We start from the raw sequence: 22,179 nt of genomic DNA on the forward strand, positions 1-22,179 counted from the left end.
GCAAGATAGAGCAAACGCTAAAGCTCTGTGGAAACACCAAAAGCGCTTCCTTAGCAAAGCCACTTCCTCAAAACCACTGATCCATAAGGGGTTTAATCCAGGAAGGCGGATCCCTCCTAACTGGGTTGACTCAGCCCCTCACAGTGGAGATTACATCTCAACAAGAGTTTTGATGGGGACAATCAAAGCAGAGCCGGTGCCAGATCCATGTAGCTACTTGAGATTGCAACTCCTGGCACTGGGACTGCAGTGAAGAGAAACTAAAGATGTCTGACCTGTTACTACAATCCTATCTTCCTTAAAAGAAAATAGTGCAATATGGAGTCAAATCACAGAAGCTGAGTGGGATCACGAATCATGTCTATGACAGAAGTCTTACACAGCTGCGTTAAGGCGCATCTTCTCACACTGGCTTCTTCTGAAACAAAAACTTGAGTGCTTCGGTATTCTTACTGCTTCAGGCCGAATGCAGATTTGGCCCTAGACAAGGGGAGAAGGCCTAAGGCAGTTTCCTCTAGGGTTTCAGCTAGCTCAGCACCTATGCTTCCCAGACTTACAGTGAGGTGGTACAGGTCCACAATGCCTTGAGATCCTGATGTGTCTAGAACTGTGTAGATTGTGCAAGGCAGAATGGTACAAACACCATGAAGTAGCACTCCAGGTTCAAATGCATTCGTTTCTCTGCAGCAGCCTGTGACAGTAAGCCCGCCCGTTAACAGTCTTGACTCCAGATGCAGCCTTCTTTGTCTGCTCTGAGACACTGAAGCAGGACCTGTCAACACTTCTCTTTGCCAGCTGGCTGTTTCACTTTGTCAGTGTGCACTGAGGAGCTCAGCAGAGTGGAAGAGTTCTGGCCCTGGTCCCTAGACTTGCTTCTCCTTCCTGCTTTCCTGGTCCAAAGCAGCAAATAGAACTGTCCCTTTGTTATGTGTGTTCTCATCCTCCTTCGCTGCCCCACCCCCAACACACACACACACACACACACACACACACACACACACACGATGAGCTGCTTCCAGCACCTCAGCACACTTCACCACGCAGAGGGCCTCAGCCACCCTCTCCAGAGTCTGAATATCTGGAGAAAAGCTTCGAGTTCATTCCTCTTACTTTACCTCAGCCCTAAAATTACAAGCCATCTCCTCTAACTGTGAATTCTGTATTCTTTAGTGTTGTCTGCACTCCTTACTACCTCATAATTCTTTATATTAAGTTATGGTATTCCCTTGCTCTGTCACTCACTCATGAGGATGGTCAGGCAGCCCTGTGGAGAGCCCATGGGATAAGGAGCTGAGGCCACCAAGTGCCACAGCCAGCACTACCTCCCAGGCTTGGGAGGAGCCACCTTGAAGTGGCTCCCAGTCAAGCCTTCACCTGACTGCAGCCCTGCTCAACAGCTGTGTTAGTCCGTTTTTCTTCACTTTAAGAAATACTGGAGAAACATCAGCTGATAAAGAGAAAAGGTTTGGCCCTGTTGCTTTTGGGCCTGCGTCAATAGGCCCATCATTATGGGAAGCTTGTGATGGATTGGATTCCTGACCCGCAGACACCAGGTGAGATGTTTGTTATTTTTGTTAGGAAAAACGCCGTTCTCAATGAAAGCTCACGAGAAAACTCACGTCCATAGAGCAAAGTTTATGGCAGGCCCAAACTGCCAGGCTGGCCGGGGGAAAGATGGCACAGCCCAGAGCCTGGGCGAGCAGTGGCTTTTATAGAAGGGGGAGGGTAAGGAATTAGTACAGGTGCCATAGTCTCTGGTAGGGGTGGGGCTGTCTTAGAGCGCGGGAATTTGCTTAAGAGCGAGGCTGCCATTTTGGCTGATTCACAAAATGGTGACATTATTCAATCAATTTTAAGCAGGGTTGAGGTACGGGTTGCCTAGCAATCCATATCTAATAGAAGCCCTAAGAAGAAAAGAGCTAGCTCACCCAAAATATTGTTCAATGATTGTATGTGTGTGTGTGTGTGTGTGGTTCTGGGGTTTGAACTCAGGGACTTGTGCTTGATAGGCAGGCACCCTACTGCTTCAGCCACACCTCCAGCCCTTTTTTCTCTGCTGATTTTGGAAATAGGGTCTTGTTTTTTTGTTTTTTTTTTTGTTTTTTTTTTTGTCAAGGTCAGCCTAAACCATGACCCTCCCATTTTAGGCTTCCTACTGCAGCTGGGACCACGCCCAGCTTTTCTCTGTTGTGATGGAGTCTCCACAACTTTTTGCCTGGGCTAGCCTCAAACCGTGATTCTCCACATCTCAGCCTCCCGAGTTGCTAGAATTACAGGCATGAGCCACAAGCACAAGCTGAGAACTCTTATTTATTTTTTTCCTTTGGTTCTTTTTTAAGAACTCTTTTCATCAAAACACCACATACACTTGGTAGAACCTGATGTCTTTCCCTTTCTTATGAATACCTTCAGTGGCACTTTAAAATAGTATACTTTGACCTGTGATGAATTTTCTGAAATCAAAGACATTCTAGGAAGGAATGGTTATAATGAAATTTTGACTTAATTCTTGAGGGAATCTTGTGGAACCACAGCAAAGAGAGGACTAGTAAGAAGTTCTGGAGGTGGCGAAGGTGCCAACACCTTACTGTATCTACAGGACCCCATCTACCTATGGGTGCAGAAGGCAGATAGTGCTCATGAAATAGAATTATTTGCTTTTTTCTGACGGGCTAATTTTAGCTGACTAATAACGTTAGGTGAGTTCAGTTTTCAATTTTACAGCATTTAGGGAAATACACTTAAAGCACATAACTAAAAACGTTTTATCAGTTAATCACTGGCAAACATGCATTGAAGTTTACATTTGTATTTTCTGAACCTTTTTTGAGCTTACTGGGTTAGATAAGATACCTGCAAATAAAAGAGTAAAGAAGATTGTGTTAAAATAGCCTAGACTGTCACAGTAGCAAAGGAATCCCGTGTCGTAAGTCAGAGAAACAAGCCAGGCACCAGAGGTGCACACCTGTAATCCCAGCTACTCAGGAGGCAGAGATCAGGAGGGCCACAGTTCAAAGCCAGCCTGGGCAAATAGTCTGCCAAACCTACCTTGAAAAAACCATCACAAGAAAAGGACTGGTGGAGTGGTTCAAGTGGTAGGCCCTGAGGTCAAGTCTCAGTACCACAAAAAAAAAAATTTTTTTTTCAACACAAAAAAGTGCTGGCAGATTGACTTAAATGGTAGAGTGCCTGCCTAGCAAGCATGAGGACCTGAGTTCAAATCCCAGTACTGCCAAAAAAAAAAATCAGACACAGAAGCAACAGTGTGCAGGGCTGTTTTCATGAGGAGTTGACTTTATGTAATGGCCAAAGGTCTTTGAGCTGTCTTGGTAAGGCTGTTGTCTGGGTATGGTGAGGTTGATGTCTTTGCAGCTGTAAGAGTCATCAGGAAGGGAAGATGCAGTGAGAAAGAACAAGCGTTAGCAAGAACTGGAACCCGTGAGGCTGACTGGCTGAAACCTGCTGTTGCCTCTGACCTTGTTGGTATGGGTGCCTTGCAGAGGCTGGGACCTTTGTCACAGAGCTAAACACACTCTAAGGAAGGCAGATGCAGCCACAGCAGATCAGAGACAATGGGCATGCTACACTCCCCTTCTGTGCTCCAGCTCCTACCCACCCTGAGCAGAAGCAGAGGAACAGAATTCAGACACCTTTCACTTAGGCAGGCTGATGTGCTGCTGTTTCCACCTGCTGGAAACCTAGCAGTTTCATACACATGGTAACTAACCCTTAGCGTTGCACCATGGAAGTCATGGTCTCAGTATTGCTGGGGACAGCTCACTAGCTAATAACAACCTTTTCTTGGCATAATGACTTAGAAGGAGTCCCAAAAGTATAAAAATTATGTACCAGGGCTCCCTTTCTTGGGACCTTCCCAGTTCTGGAAGCTGTACTCTTTGCTAATTTCCTATCTCAATAAACTTTACACACAGAAATAAATAAATAAAAATTCTACTGTAACTTTTATTCTTATATGAACACGTTTTCTCACAAATCTGCATTTTTAAAAACAAAAATGAATTTGGTGCAGGACCCTGTCTTCAGCAACAAGTCATTCACTCACAGAAACCCTACGCCAACTGTTCCAGTGGTTCATCTATTTACAAGATGCGGTTCTGATAAAGTGCTTATTTTAAGCACTACTTGTCATGATGTTAACATACCTGTTTGATCAATTGTTTAATAATAGTTATAATGATAACAATACAGGATTTTTTTTGAGGTACTGGGACTTGAACTCAGGGCCTACACCTTGAGCCTCTCTACCAGCCTTTTTTGTGAAGGGTTTTTTGAGATAGGGTCTCCATTTGCCCAGGATTGGCTTGGAACCTAGATCCTCCTCATCTCTGCCTCCTGAGTAGCAGGGATTACAGGTGTGAGCACTGGCGCCAGGTACAACTTTCTTGATTAAAAAAAAAAAGTGACGACAGAGGTTAAGTTGCCCAAAGTGACACAACTAACTTAAGTGCAAACATTACATTTCCAGAGTCTATATCTTGACCACTACACTAAATGTAAAGTGTTCTCAACTAGTTAAAAAGATTAAAATGTGGGAAAGTGTTCTAGAAAACAAAGAAAAAATACCAAAGGAGAGTGTTACAGGAAGTTGGCACAGCTCTTTCTGTCTTGCTTTCAGGTCACAAGAACTCAGGCAAGACTTGAACTGCAGTGAAAGTCTGTTAGAAAAGAATTCACTTCCAGTAGCCTGAAAGGGGAAACACAGCAGCATTTGGGGCTGGAATAGCTATTGAGAAAGTCCTAGCCCCAGGCCCAGTCTGCAGGTGAGTCAAAGGTAAGCAGCACAGGTTTACAGAGAGACAATTTTCAAATGATTATTGGGTCTATCTGACCAGGGGTAAGGTTAGTCTGGGTCTTTGTTGTGAAGTTAAGGATCTATTGTTTTATTGTTTTAGGGACTGTTTGTTGTCATCCCACCTTAGGCTGGAGCAAAGCCTTTTGTTAATCCTTAGGTGGGTGGGGCACTGAAAAACAAATTGTGACATCTCAAGTCACAATCGGTAGAACTCAGGGCTTCAGCCCCTGGGATATTTTGTATTTAACAGAGATGGTCACCTGTAAGTTGGAACATTTAATTATAGTGTTTTTCTCCAGAGGCTTTGCATCTCTTCTTCCTCCCCATCAACCGCACGTTTCCCTGCTGTCTGACGTTGTCCCCTTCGAGGACTCAGACCTTGACAGTCCCCCATTTTGTTTCCTCTGCATCCCCACCACCTACATCTAACTGCCACACATCAGAGAGTGCCACGTTTATTTAAGAGAATGTAAACACGTTAAAGATTACAGGGAGAAGTAAATGGGACAGGAGTTACAAAAGCAACTCATTAAATATTTTTAAGCATAAAAAACCCAGAAAGGGCTAGAGTGTGGCTCAAGCGTCTGCCTACAAGTACAAGGTCCTGAGATCAAACCCCAGTATGGCCAATTAAAAAAAAAAAAAAAAAGGATAAAATTCTTTGAGTGCTGGGCGCTGGTGGCTCAGGCCTATAATCCTAGCTACTCAGGAGGCAGAGATCAGGAGGATTGCGGTTCAAAGCCAGCCTGGGCAAATAGTTTACAAGACCCTATCTAGAAAAAAACCTAACACAAAAAGGCCTGGTGGAGAGGCTCAAAGGTGGCTTTGGAGCTCTGTGTTGGATTCAGAAAACCTCAGGGTTTCTTTTTTTTGGTGGGACTGAGGTTGAACTCAGGGCTTTGTGCTCTGCCGCTTGAGCCACACCTCCAGTGACTCTTGCTCTGGTTATTTTGGAGGTGGGGTCTTGAGAATTATTTGCCCTGGCTGGCCTAGAACCACAGTTCTCCTGATATCAGCCTCCCAAGTAGCTAGGATTACAGGCGTGAGCCACTGGCACCCGGCCAGGTTTTCAGTCTTACGTCTTCTAATTCTAAAAAGCCCCTGGTCTAGATGTGAAAGAATTGGATTTGGGAAATGCCCCCCACTTAAAAAAAACCCCAAGGACACGCCAGTGTAAATGACCTGCAGAGACCCAATGCTTTGCCCCACCTCTCACTACTCAGAGGTCCACGGTGCCCAGGTTACTCATCAGTGCAATACCTATTTGTAAATTCCTGGCTGCTGTTTCCCATGCCTCAATTTCCCTATCTGTCCTGCTTACTAGTCCCGGTCCTGCAGCTTCTTTTCCACTCTTACCAGAGCCAGCACTTCCCCAGAGGGCCACACTGAGACTAACCTTAGTGTTGGGCTAGCATCCAGAATGGGCCCACTGCTTGCCTAGACTGGTCTTGAACCCCTGGGCTTCAGGGATCTCCCACGTAACTACGACTACAGGTGCTCACTCATCCCTGATGTATGAAGGCTAAGACTGTTTTGGGGGTGATTGGATGGTTCTCCCAAGAGACAGCTGCTAGTGTCCTCTGGTGGGGAGAGGCAGATGCACTTTTGCATGTTCAGCTCAAGGGCCCTAAGCATTAGGTGTTCTTAAAAGCAACTTCTAGACACCCCCATCCCAAATCTCACTTCCTTACAGGACCTGGCTCTAGTCCAGGAGGTTATGGGGCCATATAGGGAGCATCCCTGTATTTCCATTTCTCTTACAGGACAGTTGGGCACCCAGCTCCAGCACGATTTGTCTTCTTTTGAAAATATCTTGTTGTAAGTTGGGAGTGGGATTTGAATTCAAGGCTTTGTGCTCACAAAGCAGGTATGCCACTGTTTTGAGGCAGAATAGGTAGATAAGGAGACAGGGAACTTATGTTTGAATCACTATTTAAAAGGCTACACTCTGACACTGGATCAAGGAGAGCCACAGCAGCTGGCCTGTCACATCTTTTAGATGCTAAGTTATAAAAACTGGGGGACAAAGAGGAGCTCCCTGCTTCTGCATTCCTCTTTGAGATATTAAGCAGCCGCTAGGATCCTTGGATGGATGGAGAAATAATCTAGGAAAGGGACATTCTAAAGCATCCTATTGTCTCTGATTTAGGGTGTGATTTGGAGGGTGACCCCTCCCTGCCAGCCATCTCAGCCACCTGGACCCATTAGCTTTGACCACGTGGACCCCCCACCCCACCTGAAGGCACCATTTTGAGTCTTTGCTCCCATTTCCTGCATGAGGGCCAGAAATGTTTCTCTCTCAATTTATAATTGAATATACTTGTGGGGTACAAAGTGACACTGCAATTTATGGATACAGTGTGGAATAATTAAGCTAATTCATATGCTTCTTTTTCATAGTGAGAACATTTAAAATTTACTCTTAGCAATTCTGAAATGTATGTGGACTTTTTCTTTTTGGGGGGTTGTTAAACCTAAGGCCTCTTGCATGCTGGCTCAGAACCTGCTGTGCCACTGAGCTGTGCCTCTAGCTACAAGACAGTATTATTCAGCAGGCTGTGCAATAAAACTCAAAAGAAAGAACAAACAACTTTTCCCTCCAGTCTGACATTTTGTCCTCTTTGACTCCCCAGCCTCTGTAATCTCCATTCTGCACCCCTTAGTTATTTCTGTTCCTCAGATAAGACAACATGTGACACTCGTCTTTCCATGTCTGCTTATCTTAGCACAATGTTCTCCAACTTCATCTGTGTTGTCACGAATGAAAGAATCACTCCTTTTAAAGGCTGCATAGTATTCCATTGTGTATATTTTCCACATTCTTTAGAGTCATCTGTTGATGGACACTGAGGTTGACTCCATTTCCTGATATTGTGACTAGTGCTGCAATGAACATCAGAACACAGATGTCTCTGACAAACTGACTTCAGATCTTTTGGGCAAATAACCAGAAGTGGGAGTCAAAGACTTCTACAGAGGCCTCTAACTTTCATGTCTTCCTTAAATTGGAAACTGTCCTGAGCTTATTTTCTCTCTTCCAGATATCACTATCACCCAAAAGCAACAAACTACTCTGCGACCCTTCAAGTGACAGCTCCCTCTGCGTCACACAACCTACAGGGCTGCATTCGGCCGTGTCCAGGTCTCCTCTACCAAGGTATAAATCTTAGCAACAGTCCCGCACATCTGGTGTCAAGGACACTCACCCTCTGCCACATGGCCGTCGTTACGCTGTGTCTTAGGACTGTTTCTGTCCCAGATGTCCTAAGTGCAGGTCTTCAGAATCGGGCTACACCACGAGACCTGTTAATTAAGAAAATGGGAAATGGAAAGGAGGCAGGGGAGGGAGGAAAAAGCCAAGCCCATGGAGAGGGGGCGTCAGCGTGGTCCCACAGGGAGCTGGCAGTGCAAATCACCCCTCAGTTTGCCCTGACTTGTTCAAGGCAGCCAGCCTTTCATAAACCCACTCACTCGCTCCCTGGCCAAGACCCATGTCAAGAGGGGCAGATGTACAGTCCTGGGCACTTCTGCCTCTCAGTGCCCGTGGGCAAAGCGGCCCCATTAGCCCAAGTCTTTGAAGAAGGCCTCAGGTGCTGAGTGTTCAAAGCAAAGCCACAAAGGCTGGGGGCCTGGCAAATAAGCCAAAAAACGGGACCTGGGCTGGGGGTGCACCTCAGTGGTCGGACACACGTAGCATAAACAAGGCCCTGGCTTCAATCCCCAGCACCAAAAGGAGGGGGACCCCCATCTGCTGTGTGTTCCTGTCTTTCCTCCCTAACTCCCTTTTCCCACCTCCAACCTTGGAGGTGCCAGACACAGCCTTGTGAGCGGGAGGGAGCCGCACAGCGTGGCAGAAACGGAGGATGTGGACTGTGCCATGATCGGCCCGGTCCTACTGTGAGAACCCACACCCTCAGATCTCAGCGGCTGTCTAGACAAAGCTAGTGCCTCACGACCTTGGGGGCTGCCAGAGACTTGCTCTCCACTGTCACTGGGATTAAACTTGGAGAACCCACCGAGTTTAATTAGGTAATTAGGCTATGCACCTCCTAATTACCTGATGGGAAGGAGACACTGGCAGGCCACGCATCTGCTTTACAGCACAGGCCGGAAGATCACAGGAGTCACAACCCGTTCTGCAGCGACTACAGTGCACTTGGTGAATATTGTCTGGGATGGAACCAGGGCCTCACGGCAAGCATCGACCACTGAGCTGCTTTCCCGTGGGGTTTGAACTCAGGCTTTCACACTTATTTGAGTCACACCTCCACCCCATTTTTGCTCTGATTATTTTGGAGATGGGGGGGGGTCTCGCTATTTGCCAGGGCTGGCCTTGAACCGTGATCCTCCTGATCTTGGTCTCTCAAGTATGGAGAATTACAAGTGCCTGGCTCACTGCAAGCTTCTAAGTGCAGGTAAGAAAGTGACCAGGTAATTTTGGGAAGCTGGGAGACTTGCCAGAAGTCTGACCACCAAGGCTGGGGAGAGAGATTTTACCCAGCACGGGGGACAGTGGGCTGTGCGGAAGGATAAATTTCCTAACAGAAAACGGACAATTGCCCAGAGTGTGACACTGCAGTGTCAGGCTGGTAGTGCTTTAGCACTTCAGAGAACTGCGAGTGACAGGGTCAAGTGCTCACGAGGTGACACAGGCTCAGTAGAATAAGCACTGGCCTAGCACACCGGGATCCTGGCCTTGATCCCCAGCACCCCCAAAATGTCATGCAATGGACACAAAAAAGTTAAGAGGCTGGGGCTGCTTATGAAAAGTCTCTTATCTGGATTGCTATAAAGATGCTGTCACCAGACCCCCCAACACAGTCACGCTGGAGCTAGTCACCTGTCTACAACACAAAACTGATGTCACACATGGTCTCCAGGATGAAATCCAAACTTTCATGATTCTCACGTACCTCTTTCGGGCCAAGCCTGTCCCTCCTGCTTGATTTTTCTCACCTGTTCAACCTCATATACTGTATTCTCAAACTGACACCCCTAGCCAGGCACCGGTGCTCAAGCCTGTAATCCCAGCTGATCAGGAGGATTGTGGTTCAAAGCCAGCTCGGGCAAATAGTTGGTGAGACCCTATCTTGAAAATACACAGCACAAAGCAGGGCGGGTGGAGGGGCTCAAGCGGTAGACCGCCTGCCTAGCAACCCCATTTCTCACGGCCTGTCTCCGACTGTACCCAGGTCATGTCGCCAAGGCAGATTCAGGACTAGCTTTGCTTCCAGTGTCCCGAGGGAGGTCAGCCATCAGCCTCTCAGCCTGTTGCTGCTCCTCGTGGCAAGGTCTGCTGACTTCTCAGAGCCTCACTGCCTCCTCAAAGTGAGGGGTGGACAGGAAGAGGGACGGCGCTGTTGTCTGGATTTTTTCTTTTGAGACTGGGTCTTCCTAAGTAGCCTGGGCTGGCTCAAACTTTCGATCCTCCTGCCAATTCCCCAGAGTGGGACTGCAGGTAGGGGGCAGCTAGAAGTCCTACTCCCTGCCCACGTAGAGCCTGCAATTCTTCTTTTCCTTCCTAAAACCTCAAACTTTTGGGGCCACACTGCACTCATCTATCCATCTCAGTCCCTAACTGTCCCTGAATTGCTAAAGCCTCAATGCCAGCTTTGCTTCCCCTGAAACCTCCCCATTCTCCTACTGCCCCTTGGATAAAGGTCTAGGTTGGGGAAACTTGCTGCCCTTGACCCTCTTCTAGCCTCATGACCTTTCAACTCTTTACCCTATGCTCTGTCCCAATCTCTGAATGCATGTCATTATGGTCCCCTAGTAGTTTGTCCCCTAAGACACAGCAACACCTCCTCCAGGAAGCCTTCCCTGATTCTGTCAGGCAGCGTCAGTCTGCCTTTCCAGGTCTGTTTCTCACGAGGACAAGCACGTTGAAGACTGTGCCAATGTCTTACCCTCGTCAGCACTTCCGGCACTTGGAGCATGAGGGATCAGCTAAGGCAGGGTGATCTCATCGCCTAAGTTCCCTGCATGCCCTAGTGCACGGGTTTTTGCCAGTCTCCTGAATTCTTGGAACCTCCGTCATTTTCCTAGCCTTATTGGCAGATGTGCCAGTTCTTACTCACTTGCACCCCAGACAGGAATCAATGCAACATCCTCACCCACAGGCCTGTGACTGGCCTGACTCTGCTGTCACAAGCTTTGCAGGACAAGCAGCTGTGAGAGTGGCCGCCCCTCCTCCTATCTATCTCCCTCCCTCTCCAGCCTTTCCTCCTCTCTCTCTCTCTCTCTCTCCCTCCCCTTTTTCTCCCTCCCTCCCTCCCTCTCTCCACTGTGGGTCAGTGCAGCACCTGCTTTTCCACCCCAATTTCAAGGAACAAATCCAAATGCAAATTTCCTTGCTATTTTATTAGAAGCGTGTACATTCCCTCAGTTAATTTTGTGGAGAACATTTTACAAAGATTTTATATAAAGTTTGGAAACTACATAAAAATAACTCCATAAAGGGAAATATAAGTTAGTTATATTTACTCTGCTAAAAACAGGCCGAGAAGGAGCCACGTTTCCGTCTGTCCCCCACACAGCACGGGCAGGAGGACAGAGTGTGGCCTTCTAGGTGACCGGCATTGCACAGAACTCAATTGTGAGAGCTGGTCAGACCCTGTCCGAAAAGGCACAGGAGCTGTGGAGCCGGTGGCACTAAGCTAGAAGCAGCGATCCCATAAAGGACAGGACAATGTGAGCGATGACCTCCCCAGACCACACTCCTCTCATTGCCAGGCCCTGGCCGCAAACTCCTGCAGACAATGCCTGGCACTGCTGCCCACTGGCCAGGTGGCCTTCCCGGGACCTGGGTCTCGGTTCTGCAGGCCGCATTTCCCCAGCGCCCGCGCCCAGAGAGGCCCGAGAAACAAGGGCCCAAGCAGCAAGCTGAGTGCTCACCAGTCTAGGAAGTAGCCCCAGGAGCTTTTTGTTTTTTGATAGCACTGGGGTTTGAACTCAGGACCTCACGCTTGCTGGGCAGGTGCACTACCACTTGAGCCACCCTACCAGGCCATTTTTGCGTCAGGTATTTTTGAGATAGGGGCTCACAAACTATTTGCCTGGGCTGACCCCAAACCTCAGTCCTCCTGATTTCTGCCTCCCAAGCTAGGATTACAGGCTGAGCCACTGGCACCTGTCCCCAGAGGTTCTTTACTGTGTATTTAAGATTTGGGAAACTCTTCTTGTCTCTTCCAAGCATCCCAGTCCTTCGGGGTGTCCCAGCTGTGCTCCTCACAGGCATGTCAGGACTGCGGCCCATTGAGAAGTAGCCATCTTCTCAGAATGGCTGGGAATCAAGGAGACAAAGATGTGCTCTGCAAACACAGGATGGCTGAGCATTTGCTTTTATTGGGTGCTATACTACCCGGGCCTGGGAGGATCAGCACCTTGGCGGCAGACCAGGTCACCTGAAGGAAGGCCCAGGGGACACTCAGACCTGTGGTTCCACCATGTTCCTGAGGGCAGGAAGCATTTCTTCCTGAAGAGAAGTCCAAGAGGCAGCAGGCTTGGTCTGAAAAGTGAGGTGTGCTTCCTGGACCAGGGAAGGAGCCTCCCTCGGCCCTGCAGATGGGTGGGGACTGGGATGGGGACACCGCACAAGCAGCCTGGCTGTGGAGTCTTGTGTGGTGGGGAATTTATCCCTGAGCACAGGATCCACGTGGGGCCAACGTGAACCATAGGCTGGCAGTACAGTCCGTGCCTTCTCTGGGGCTCTGATGCCAACACCCAGCATGTCCCCACCAACTGTTCCACCTGGCACACTCGGAGGCCCAAGCTCAGGGAGCAGACGTGTTCCAACCCACCGAGGCACAGGAGGCCAGGGCACGGGCAGCCTGGGTTGTGTGGGGGGCTGAGTCCCGCGTGTGTGTGCGCACGTGCAAGCACACACACGCACAGGGATGGGGACACGAGGGTATGAACTGCCGAGACCCCCAGGATGCCCATTTCAGGCCTCCTCCTCCTCCATTCCCTCCCGCATACAAATCGCCTGTCTTAGAGAGGGCCGGGCAAGGAGGGCAAGGAGGACACCCGAGCAGCTACCGTGCTGGGCGCTGCTGGGAATGGAAAGCCTGGTAAGGTTCTTGTCCTCCATCACTGGGCACCCACGGAAGACCACAAGGATGGGACCAGGCAGCAAAGCTGAGGTTGTGGCAAACGAGGGGCCTCCGGGCCGCAGCACACCCGCTCCTCCTGGCTGGACCACAACGGCCCAAGTCGACCGCAGCTGACAGGAGCTGAGGCTGGATGAGGTCAGGGAACACGCCATAGTGCCTGGCCCCTCAGGAGCGAGTGAGGCGTCGGGATGCTGGGGCAGCTGTGTCACACAGCTGGGCAGCACAGGACAAGGAGCTGGCTTGCGCTGGCGCAGAAGCAAGAGGGAAGGGGTCCTGAGTTACTGTGTGCAGAGCACGGGCCCTGGAGGCTCCAGGCAGCCAGAATTAAGACGCGTCAGCAGAGTTGTAGGGGAAGAACTTGGCGGCCTTGCTGGGAGTGGTGGGGTTTGGGCACTCGGCGTCCTCACTGAGTTTGAAGAACATTTCCTGCTCCCTCTTTTTCTGGTTCAAATCCTCTTCCAGAGCCTGAGGGAGAGAGGACAGATGGTGCTAGGGGATCCCACAGGCTCGTGCAGGGCTTCCAACCACAGGACCCCACAGCAGCGTGGTCCCTGGGGAGCCCCTCCCAGGCTCAGTGTGAAGTGATGGTGACAATGTCTGCTCCTTCCACAAGGGGAAGGCAGGCACCATGTCCCCTTGCGCCCTCCCCTCCCCGTCCTCCCGCCACCTCCACCTCTACAGGAAGCACGGAGGGAAGGAAGCAGACAGTCTCCTGGCAGGAAAACCCCAGATGAAGTAGAGGGTGCAGACAGAGATGTCACGGCAAGGAGGACAGAGATGTCAGGGCGGCACAGCAGTCCAACCCAGAGCACTGGCCCCAGAAGTCAACGGGGAGTTTTTCCACAAGACACACGCCTTAGCTCCCTGGGAGGACCTGGCTCTAGAGCCAGGCGATGGAACTGGGGCCTCTGTGTGTGAACTCCTTGGGTGGCCGGGCTGCCCTAGCAGACAAGCACTCGGGCGCCCCTCGAACTTGTGCAGGTTTATCTAGACTTGCTGGATCCTTCCAGAAAGATGGCACCCCAAACAAGCATCCAGCTCAGAGAGGAAGCAAAGCCAGGAAAGAACATGCATTTAACTGTCAGACAGAGTGTCAGAATCCGGAAACCCAGAGCTCTGGGTGGATCTTCTTATATGTAAAGCTGGCGGGTTTCACAAGGGCGCCAGTGACTCACACCTGTAATCCCAGCTACTCAGGAGGCAGAAATCGGGAGGATCGCAGTTCAAAGCCAGCCCGGGCCAATAGTTTTCAAGACCCTATCTCAAAAATACTCAACACAGAACAGGACTGGCAGAGTGGTTCAAATGGTAGAGCATCTGCCTAGCAAGCTTGAGACCCTGAGTTCAAAAACCCCAGTGCCACCAAAATAAACATAAAAAAATACAGTTTGCAGCTTTCGTAATAAGGCGAAATGTGACAGTCTGTGCACCTTCCCCCCACAGTCCATCGGTCTGTGCCCTTGGCTCCAGGAGCCCTAGGCTGCTACCTTTCAGTACAGAGTGGCTTATCAATGTGCCCAGCATCCCACCACCCTTACTGGGTTCATATTCCCTACTCCAAAAATTCAAACTCCCAAATGCCCCCAAATCTGACACTTTTTGGGTGCCAGTCCGCTGTGGCTGGAAAGGTGCACAGCTGACTCTACGTGACGGGTCACAATCAAACTGCAGTACTCTAGAAAGTCACCAAGGCCACAGAGATAAGGTACAGGAACACAAGTGAACTCTGTGTTTAGACTCGTTCTCAGCCCTGAGACCTCCATCCATGGAACATGGACTTGCTCCCAAATCTGAAAAACTCTGAAAGAAACTCAGAACACTTCTGCTCCCAGGCATTGGGCTCAGGATGCCCAGCCTGCATCCTCCATCCGTGTTGGTCTGACTCCCAGGCCTGTGCTGTCTTTCTGCTGACCACAGATGTCCCTCTGCACAGCCTCTCGAGGCCACGGCAGCCACCTTCCCCTGCTACGTGCGGCCACACGGTTCCCCTTCTGCAACTGAACCTGCCACTGTAGAGCAAAATCAGCCACACACAAACTGCAGGGGAAGCCGGGCACCGGGGGCCCACGCCTGTAATCCCAGCTACTCAGGAGGCAGAAATCAGGAGGATCTGAAGCAAGCCCCGGCAAATAGTTCCTGAGACCCTATCTCGAAAAACCCCATCACAAAAAAGGGCTGGTGAAGTGGCTTAAGTTATAAGAGTACCTGCCTGGCAAGTGTGAGGCCCTGAGTTCAAACCTCAGTGCCACCAAAAAAACCCCAAAAAACAACAACAAAACCCAAAAACTAAATGAGTGAGCTGCGTTCTAATAAAGCTTTATTTACAAACACAGGTGGAGGGCCAGATCTGGCTCACAGCACAGGCTTTAAGGGAAGGGAGAAATGTTAGCCACATTTTACAGCCTGAAAGCCCAAGTCCAGGAGGGGAGGGGGCCCGCCCGAGGCCTCCTTCTTGACTCGTTAGTTATGATGCAGGTCACACTACTTAGGTCCTACCTGGGATTCTGAGCTGGCAGAGCGGACGTGCACTGTGCCATTTTCTCCTCTGCCCCCAGGTGAGGGACAGAGCTCCAGGCTGCTGACTGGAACTCAGGAGTGTAAAAGTCCATTTATTTCAGAATGTAAGCCACCAGCCCTGGCACCAACCCAAGTGGCTGATGACAGAACCCTGCCGAGAGGCAGAGTCTGATGGCAGCCCCACTGCAAACCTTGGTGCCCCTGAGAGCCCCTCCGAGGCCCAAGGCAGCTGCTAGAGGAAGGAGTACGCTCACCTTCAGGCCGTGCCCAGGGCACAGATGCCCCCAGCAGGCAAGCGACCCACGCGAGCATTTATTCCCCAGAGCTGGAATCAACCCTGGTCAGCAGGAGCACCACTGACCTGAGTCACCTTTCAGAAGCGCCAGCAGCCAGGGCCTGTGGCAGAAGGTCTGGGACTCTGGCCGGCTGCCAGCCATAAAGTGCCATTAGCAGAGGACGTCCAAGGTCATCACACAGCTGAGGTGAGCAGCTGCCTCCTGTCCAGACCCCAGGGACAGTGATGGTTGACAGCTGAGCAACCTCAGGACATCAGGACACCAGATGGAGGGCAATGAGGACGACGCTGTTCTCAGAGCTGAGGGGAGAGGATGCCCTGGGCCTGCACTGCAAGTCACTGCACAGAACTGATCTCTACTTTAAAATGACCTCACTGAGGCCCTGTGATGGTTAATAATCTCACATGACGACTTGGTGAGGCCTTGGTACCCAATCCAGTCTAGACGTCACTGTGAAGGTGTGTTTTAGACATGGCTAACGTTCCAATTGGTACACTGAGTAGAGCGCATTGCACTCCTAACGTGGGTGGGCCTTGTCAAGTCAGTTGAAGGCCTTAAGAGAAAAGATGGAGGTGGTTCTGAGGAGGAAGGAATTCTGCCTCCAGACTTGGGACTCAAGACTGCAACACTGGCCCTTCCCAGGGTCTCCAGACTGAGAGCCCACCCTGTGAATTTCAGATTTACAAGCCCCCATCACCACAGAAGCCGTCACATAAAATAAATACCCGAATTTAGCTCGCCCAAAGACAGCAAGAACTAGCACGCACCGTGGGGACTGTGCCTGCCCCCACCCCCCAACGCCATCCTAGTCCAAGCCACCATGCTTTCTCGCCGAGACGATCCCAGGAGTTTCCTTACTGGCTTTCTGCTTCCACGCTTGCCCCAGCAGCACTGGAGTCATCCTTTCAAAACACGAGTCAGTGCGTGGCCTCTGCTCGAGACCCTGCAGTGGAGTTGGTCCAGGTCCCACCTCCCTGGACTCCACCCTGTATGGCCTGCCATCATCGCCACCACTGCTTCCCGGCCTCACGGCCTCCGTTCCTCAGGCTCCAGCCGTGGGGCCTTTGCTAAGGCGCCATCGTCCTTTCTGTGGGGCCCTCCTGCCACACCGTCTGACGGAGCCCCTCTGTCCCCCAGTCTCCCTCCCTGCTTCTTTGCCCTTCGCTAGGTCAGCTCATGAGGGTGGGGACAGAAGAGCCACCCACACAGCCTGGGTGTGTGGGGGGGTGGCCTGAAGAAGGCAGGTGGTACAAGGTCCCTGGCAAAAGGGAGAAGCCTGGCAAGGCCTAGCATGGAGGATGAGGGCTCACAGGGCGTGAAGCGCCAGGGCTCCGATCTGAACCCGATCAGCACCAGGAGGGGTGAGGCAGAGGTGGCGCGGCCAGGGCAGGGCTCTTAAATCCTGGCCCATGTTCCCCCAAGGGAACCAAAAGCAATCGGGGTGGGGGCAGCCAGCAGGCCACAGCTGTTTTCTTAACATTAAGACGTCATTTGCGTTTTCCTCTGTGCCACAAAAGCCAGGATGAGCAGAACGACCGTCTGGAGCCCGAGGAGGAATTAAGACTGCCGGACCAAAATGCGTCCTTACTGACGCACGCGGGGCAAAATCAGTTTCTTCATTAAAGACATAAACCCAATCCTCCATACTCGGGAGGCTGAGATGGGGAGAACTGTTGTTCAATTGAGGAACAAATAGTTCGAGAGACCTCATCTCCAAAATAACCAGAGCAAAAGGGACTGGAGGTGTGGCTCAAGTGACAGAATACCTGCTTTGCAAGTGTGAAGCCCTGAGTTCAAACCCCAGCACCACCAAAAACCAAAAACAACAAAAATACCCCATCCTGCCTCCAGCCCTCCCTGGTACCTTTTTGCGAGGCCGAAGCTTCTCCCGCCACTCCTTCAGGGTCTGGTCGTGGCTCTCGTCCAGGGCCTTCAGTTTCTGTGTTTCGTGCTCTACCAAGAGGTGGCACTTCTCATTCTGAAACAAATTCCAGCACAACACGCGTGAAAGTGAGGGCAGAGGCCCGAGACCCGTGATGCCTGGCGGACGGCACCAGCGTTGCGCGCTCATTGCACTTTCTCCACACGCTTACTATTAGAACGGAGACGTTCCTGCAAGGAATCAGGCTGCTCTTACATAACCACCTTTCCTGTGTGTGCGGCACCAGGGTTGGGCTCAGTGCCTTGCACTTGCCACGCAGGCACTCTGCCACTTGAGCCGCTTTTAGTCACAGAGATTTCTGCCATAAATACCTCTGTGTTAAAACTTCTGTTCTACAGACTGAGTTCTTCCCCCAAAATTCACGCTGCACCCCTCGTCCCTGAAGTGATGGTGTCTGGAGGTGGAGAAGTTAGGGTTAGATGGTCATGAGGATGGGGCCCCCGGGGTGGCATTTGTGGCCTGACAGGACAGAGCAGAGCTTGTCAGCAAGAGTTCTCTCTCTCCATTTCCCTCTCCTCCTCCTTCCCTTCCTCCTCCTCCTCTTCTTCTCCCTTTCTGTCTCTCTGTAACCTTGAGGACACAGTGAGAAGATGGTCTTTTGCAGGCCACGACGATGACAGCCCCCACCAGAACCTGACACAGTGACATCCCAATCTTGAATTTCCAGCCACACGACCCACGGTGTTCTCTTTTCCTCTTTTAAGTAACAGGAGTCCCTTCTGCTGCCCAGGCTGGAGGGCACTGGCCACACCCAGAATCAATCCCATTGAGTCTTAGACACCTGACTGGCACAGCACACCACAGCCTAGAACTCGTGGCCTGAGCAGTCCTTCTGCCTCAGCCTGCAGAGCAGCTGGGACTATGGATGTGCACAGCCACACCTGGCAGCCTTACGTGTAAATATTTACGTACAGACATGGTGTGTAATTACATGTTTTGTCCAAGTGTGACGGATAGCAGTACAATGTGTACAATTTACACCCAATTCCCTGCCTTACGTATCATTGCCTCGGGGCAGATCTCTGGTAAGAGACAAGGGCCAGGGACCTGGCTAAGACTCTCCCACCCCCTGTTGTGCTCAGACACCACGTCCCCACTGGGAGGGAAAGTAGACCCCTCGGGATTTTTAACACCTTGGGTCTCAAGGTAAGCTTCCAGGATTTGGAAAAGGTTTGATGAAACCACAGGCACAGCCACACTGAGGTCCTGGGACCGGCTGTGCCCAGACTCTGCGGGTCCTAACTGAACCAAAACGGTAACTCCAGGAGGCAAGGACGGGAACCACATGCAGGAATACAGAGGTTTGTCTAAAATGCACGCGGCGGCAGGCGGCACAGCCCTGCCTGGCGGCCTCCCTGCTGTACTGTGTCCTCATGCCCCCTGCCTCTACAGAACGGTCCACTGGCCTGCATGCTCTCCTGAGGTCCAGAGGCTGAGCTGGCCCAGTCCCTCTCTCAGGTGTGACAGTGCCTTGCTCCACCACTAGGGGGCTCCAAGTTGCAGCTCCTGGGCGGGAAGCTTGCAGGTGATGCTCAGGTATGGGACAAACCAGAGCCAGGAGCCTGAAGAGGCCGGGGATTTCCACAAAGTGGCCACCAGGCGAAGTGTGTTTCTAAGACACAGCAATGAGTGAGAAGCTCTGCAGCCTGCCACACTGGGCCCTAGGTCCAGTGGCTTCAGCCCTTTACAAACCCTCAATGCAGCTTGGGGACGTGAAGGGCATGGCTTGCAGGGCGGTGCGAGTCACCAACCCCGCACAGCCCGAGTGCAGCAGGATTCCACCTGGACTCCCCGGCCCCCACCCGCCTGGGGGAACCTGAGGCCGTACCTGGAGCTGCTGCAGCTCAGTCATGTTGCTGTCACACTGGGCCACCATATCCCGCATCTGAGTCTCATGTTTGTGCTGCTGCTGCAGCCGCTCCGCCTTCTGCCTCTTCTCCTCCTGCTGGGAGAACTGCAGAGGACACAGGATGGGCCCGGCTGGCAGTGGGCTGGGCCGGGGCTACCTCAACCCTGCGCCTGCAAGGCCAGTGCCCAGCCCTCTCAGGCTGTGCCCCAGTCTTTAAGTCCTCACTGACAGGTGACCCGGCCTCGGCCTCCAGGAGCCCCCACTGGCGGGGTAGTGACCTGGTAATGTGACTGCAGGAATGTCAGGGGCCTGAGTCACAGTCACTGACACCACTGGGGCTCGGTGGACAGGACAGGGAGCTACAGGTGGCAGGCACACAGGTGAAGGGACAAAGTCACAGCAAATGACGTCCAGCAAAGGGCAGAAGCGTCCAGGCCATGACCGGGTACATCCACCTGGACCAGGGCCAGGGCCGGGGCCCGGCTCGCGCGCCCACCTGCTTGATCTTCTCGCGCTGCTCCGAGGCGCTGCCTGCGCCGTTGATGTGCAGGCTCTTCTTGTACATGGCCATGCGCGTCTTGCCCTCGCTCCTCTGGATCTTGGGCAGCCGCGCCTTCTCCTGCTGCTGCCGCGCCTTCAGCTGCTCCGTCATCCGCTGGTTGTAGCGCTGCATCTGCTCCCGCTCCTGGGGGACACCGGGCGGAGGTCAGCGGGCTCTGGGCTCCACTTGGGAGCCGCGGACCTCATGGCACGCGTGTGTCACTTCACCTCTCCTGTTCCCGCTGCCACGGGGAAACCACTGTGCAGTACCCAAGTGCGGGGTCCTGCCACCAAGCCAGGACACTTGGGCAGATTAAGTGCGGTTTTGACCTGTGATGGGACTGTGACGGGATTATGGGGACAGCAGCCGGGGATAAATCAACGAGCAACTGTACTGTTAGGAATGTCTTGATTCTAAACCTCCAAATGCCATCTCACGGACCTGGTGAAGGTGTGCCGACGGCTCCAGGAAAATGTACACCACCGTCATTGGTGGCAGAAGTAAATTTGTATTTCAAATGTGGGTTCTCTCCTTCCCCAACACCTGGTTCTATTTCAGAACTCTGCATGGGCACCACCTCCTGCAAGAAGCTTTCCATGACTGCTAGCCAGGTTGGGCACCCCTATTCTGAGCACCTGTGCTTCCGGACCCCAGCTTACCTGTCACTGTCCCCACTATGGGCACTGAACTAAGACCAACAATCAGCACAGATATAGAAATAGTCTGGTCACACAGGGCAGGGCCTCTACCAGAACTGGTAGCTTAGAGGCGCCCTAAAGGATGTGGGGTTTTGGGGGACACCTGAGAGGATTCTGAGGGAACAGACAGGACAGAGGGGATTTAAATGGGATGAGAGGGAGGCAAGGGCAAGAGAAGAGTGCCTGAGCACTCAGGAGCGAGGGGGCTTGCTGGGCCATTTCTGCTCTGGGGCCAGAGGAGGACATCCCCAAAGAACCCCCTGGGCCACCCTGGGCCACACCGTCCCCGTGCCACACGGTCCCCCCGTGCCCAGACCGTCCCTCCATGCCACACCGCCCCACACCCACACTGCACCCCCGAGTCACGCCAGCTCCCCCCGTGCCACACACCACACTGTCCCCAACCCACCTTCTCGTGCTTGCGCAGCAGCTCATGCCGCTGCAGGAAGTACTGGTCCTTGAGCTGCTGCTTCACCAGCTGGTGCCTCTCCTGCAGCTGGTGCTCCTCCATCTCCCACAGGGCTGCCTCCCGGTCTGCAGAGGACATGCCACAGGTGAGGAGCTGGCAGAGAGATCCCCTCCGCCTGGACCCCTCACCTTGGCTGAAGACCAACCTGCCCAACTCAGATGCAGGGTACACGGATACTCACTGGAGTCCCAGAAACTTCCTCAAAGCCCGAGGGACACCAGCTCCCGGTATCAGGGGAGGGTAGGCAGTGTCTCGGATTTGGGATTTATACGAAAACCTCCCCAGATCTCAGCCTCCCACCTCTGCCAAATGGGCTCAGCTACGCCCTGAGGAGAAAACGTCCTTGGGAGGCTGGTTTTTTTGGTGGCAATGGGATTCGAACTCAGGGCTCCATACTTGCTAGGCAGGCGCTCTACCACTTGAGCCATTCCACCAGCCTTTTCTTGTGATTTTTTTTTTTTTTGAGATGGGGTCTGGTGGACTGTTGCAGGCTTTAAGCTGAGATCAGGAGGATCTCTGCCTCCTGAGTATACAGGATTACAGGCGTGAGCCACGCACGCCAGGAGATGTGTTTGATACAACCCACAGGGCACCTCTGCTGCCCTGCCAGGCACACGGGAAGGGCTCAGACGGAGGCCCGGGTATGAGATGTACCACCACTGAGGAAGCAGCCCTTGTCAGATCCCGAATCTGCACAGCTGAGACTATGGCCTTCCCAGCCCTACAACATGCAAGAAGTGAAGTTCTGTGGGTTTTAAGCCACCCGGTCGACGGTGTGTCACTATAGCCACCTCAACAGACTGACACGCCCAACCAAAGTGTAACTCTTCAACCCCATGGTTCCTCTCTATAAAAATAGGGCCACAGCAGGACTGTCTCACAGGGCAAGGCCAGGACTCCATGAGACCAAGGCATGAAAACCAATGCCACTCGTGAGCGTTTT

General features: G+C 52.0%; 1 protein-coding gene across 2 annotated transcripts in view; it reads right to left on the reverse strand.

Moving 5' to 3' along the window:
- Positions 1–11,154: 11,154 nt before the first annotated feature.
- Stk10 (serine/threonine kinase 10) overlaps positions 11,155–22,179 on the reverse strand; it is a 74,366-nt gene continuing 63,341 nt past the window's right edge. For both annotated transcript variants that reach the window (XM_074057793.1, XM_074057792.1), the window contains 5 exons: positions 21,177–21,301; positions 20,025–20,213; positions 19,508–19,633; positions 17,602–17,715; positions 11,155–13,389 (listed from right to left, as the gene is read on the reverse strand). In XM_074057793.1, coding sequence (XP_073913894.1) covers positions 13,249–13,389; positions 17,602–17,715; positions 19,508–19,633; positions 20,025–20,213; positions 21,177–21,301 — 695 coding nt within the window. In that variant the 3' untranslated portion in view covers positions 11,155–13,248. The remainder of the gene's footprint in view (positions 13,390–17,601; positions 17,716–19,507; positions 19,634–20,024; positions 20,214–21,176; positions 21,302–22,179) is intronic.

The sequence above is a fragment of the Castor canadensis genome, chromosome 16 (genome assembly GCF_047511655.1).
Source record: "Castor canadensis chromosome 16, mCasCan1.hap1v2, whole genome shotgun sequence".
Classification (NCBI taxonomy): Eukaryota; Metazoa; Chordata; class Mammalia; order Rodentia; family Castoridae; genus Castor; species Castor canadensis.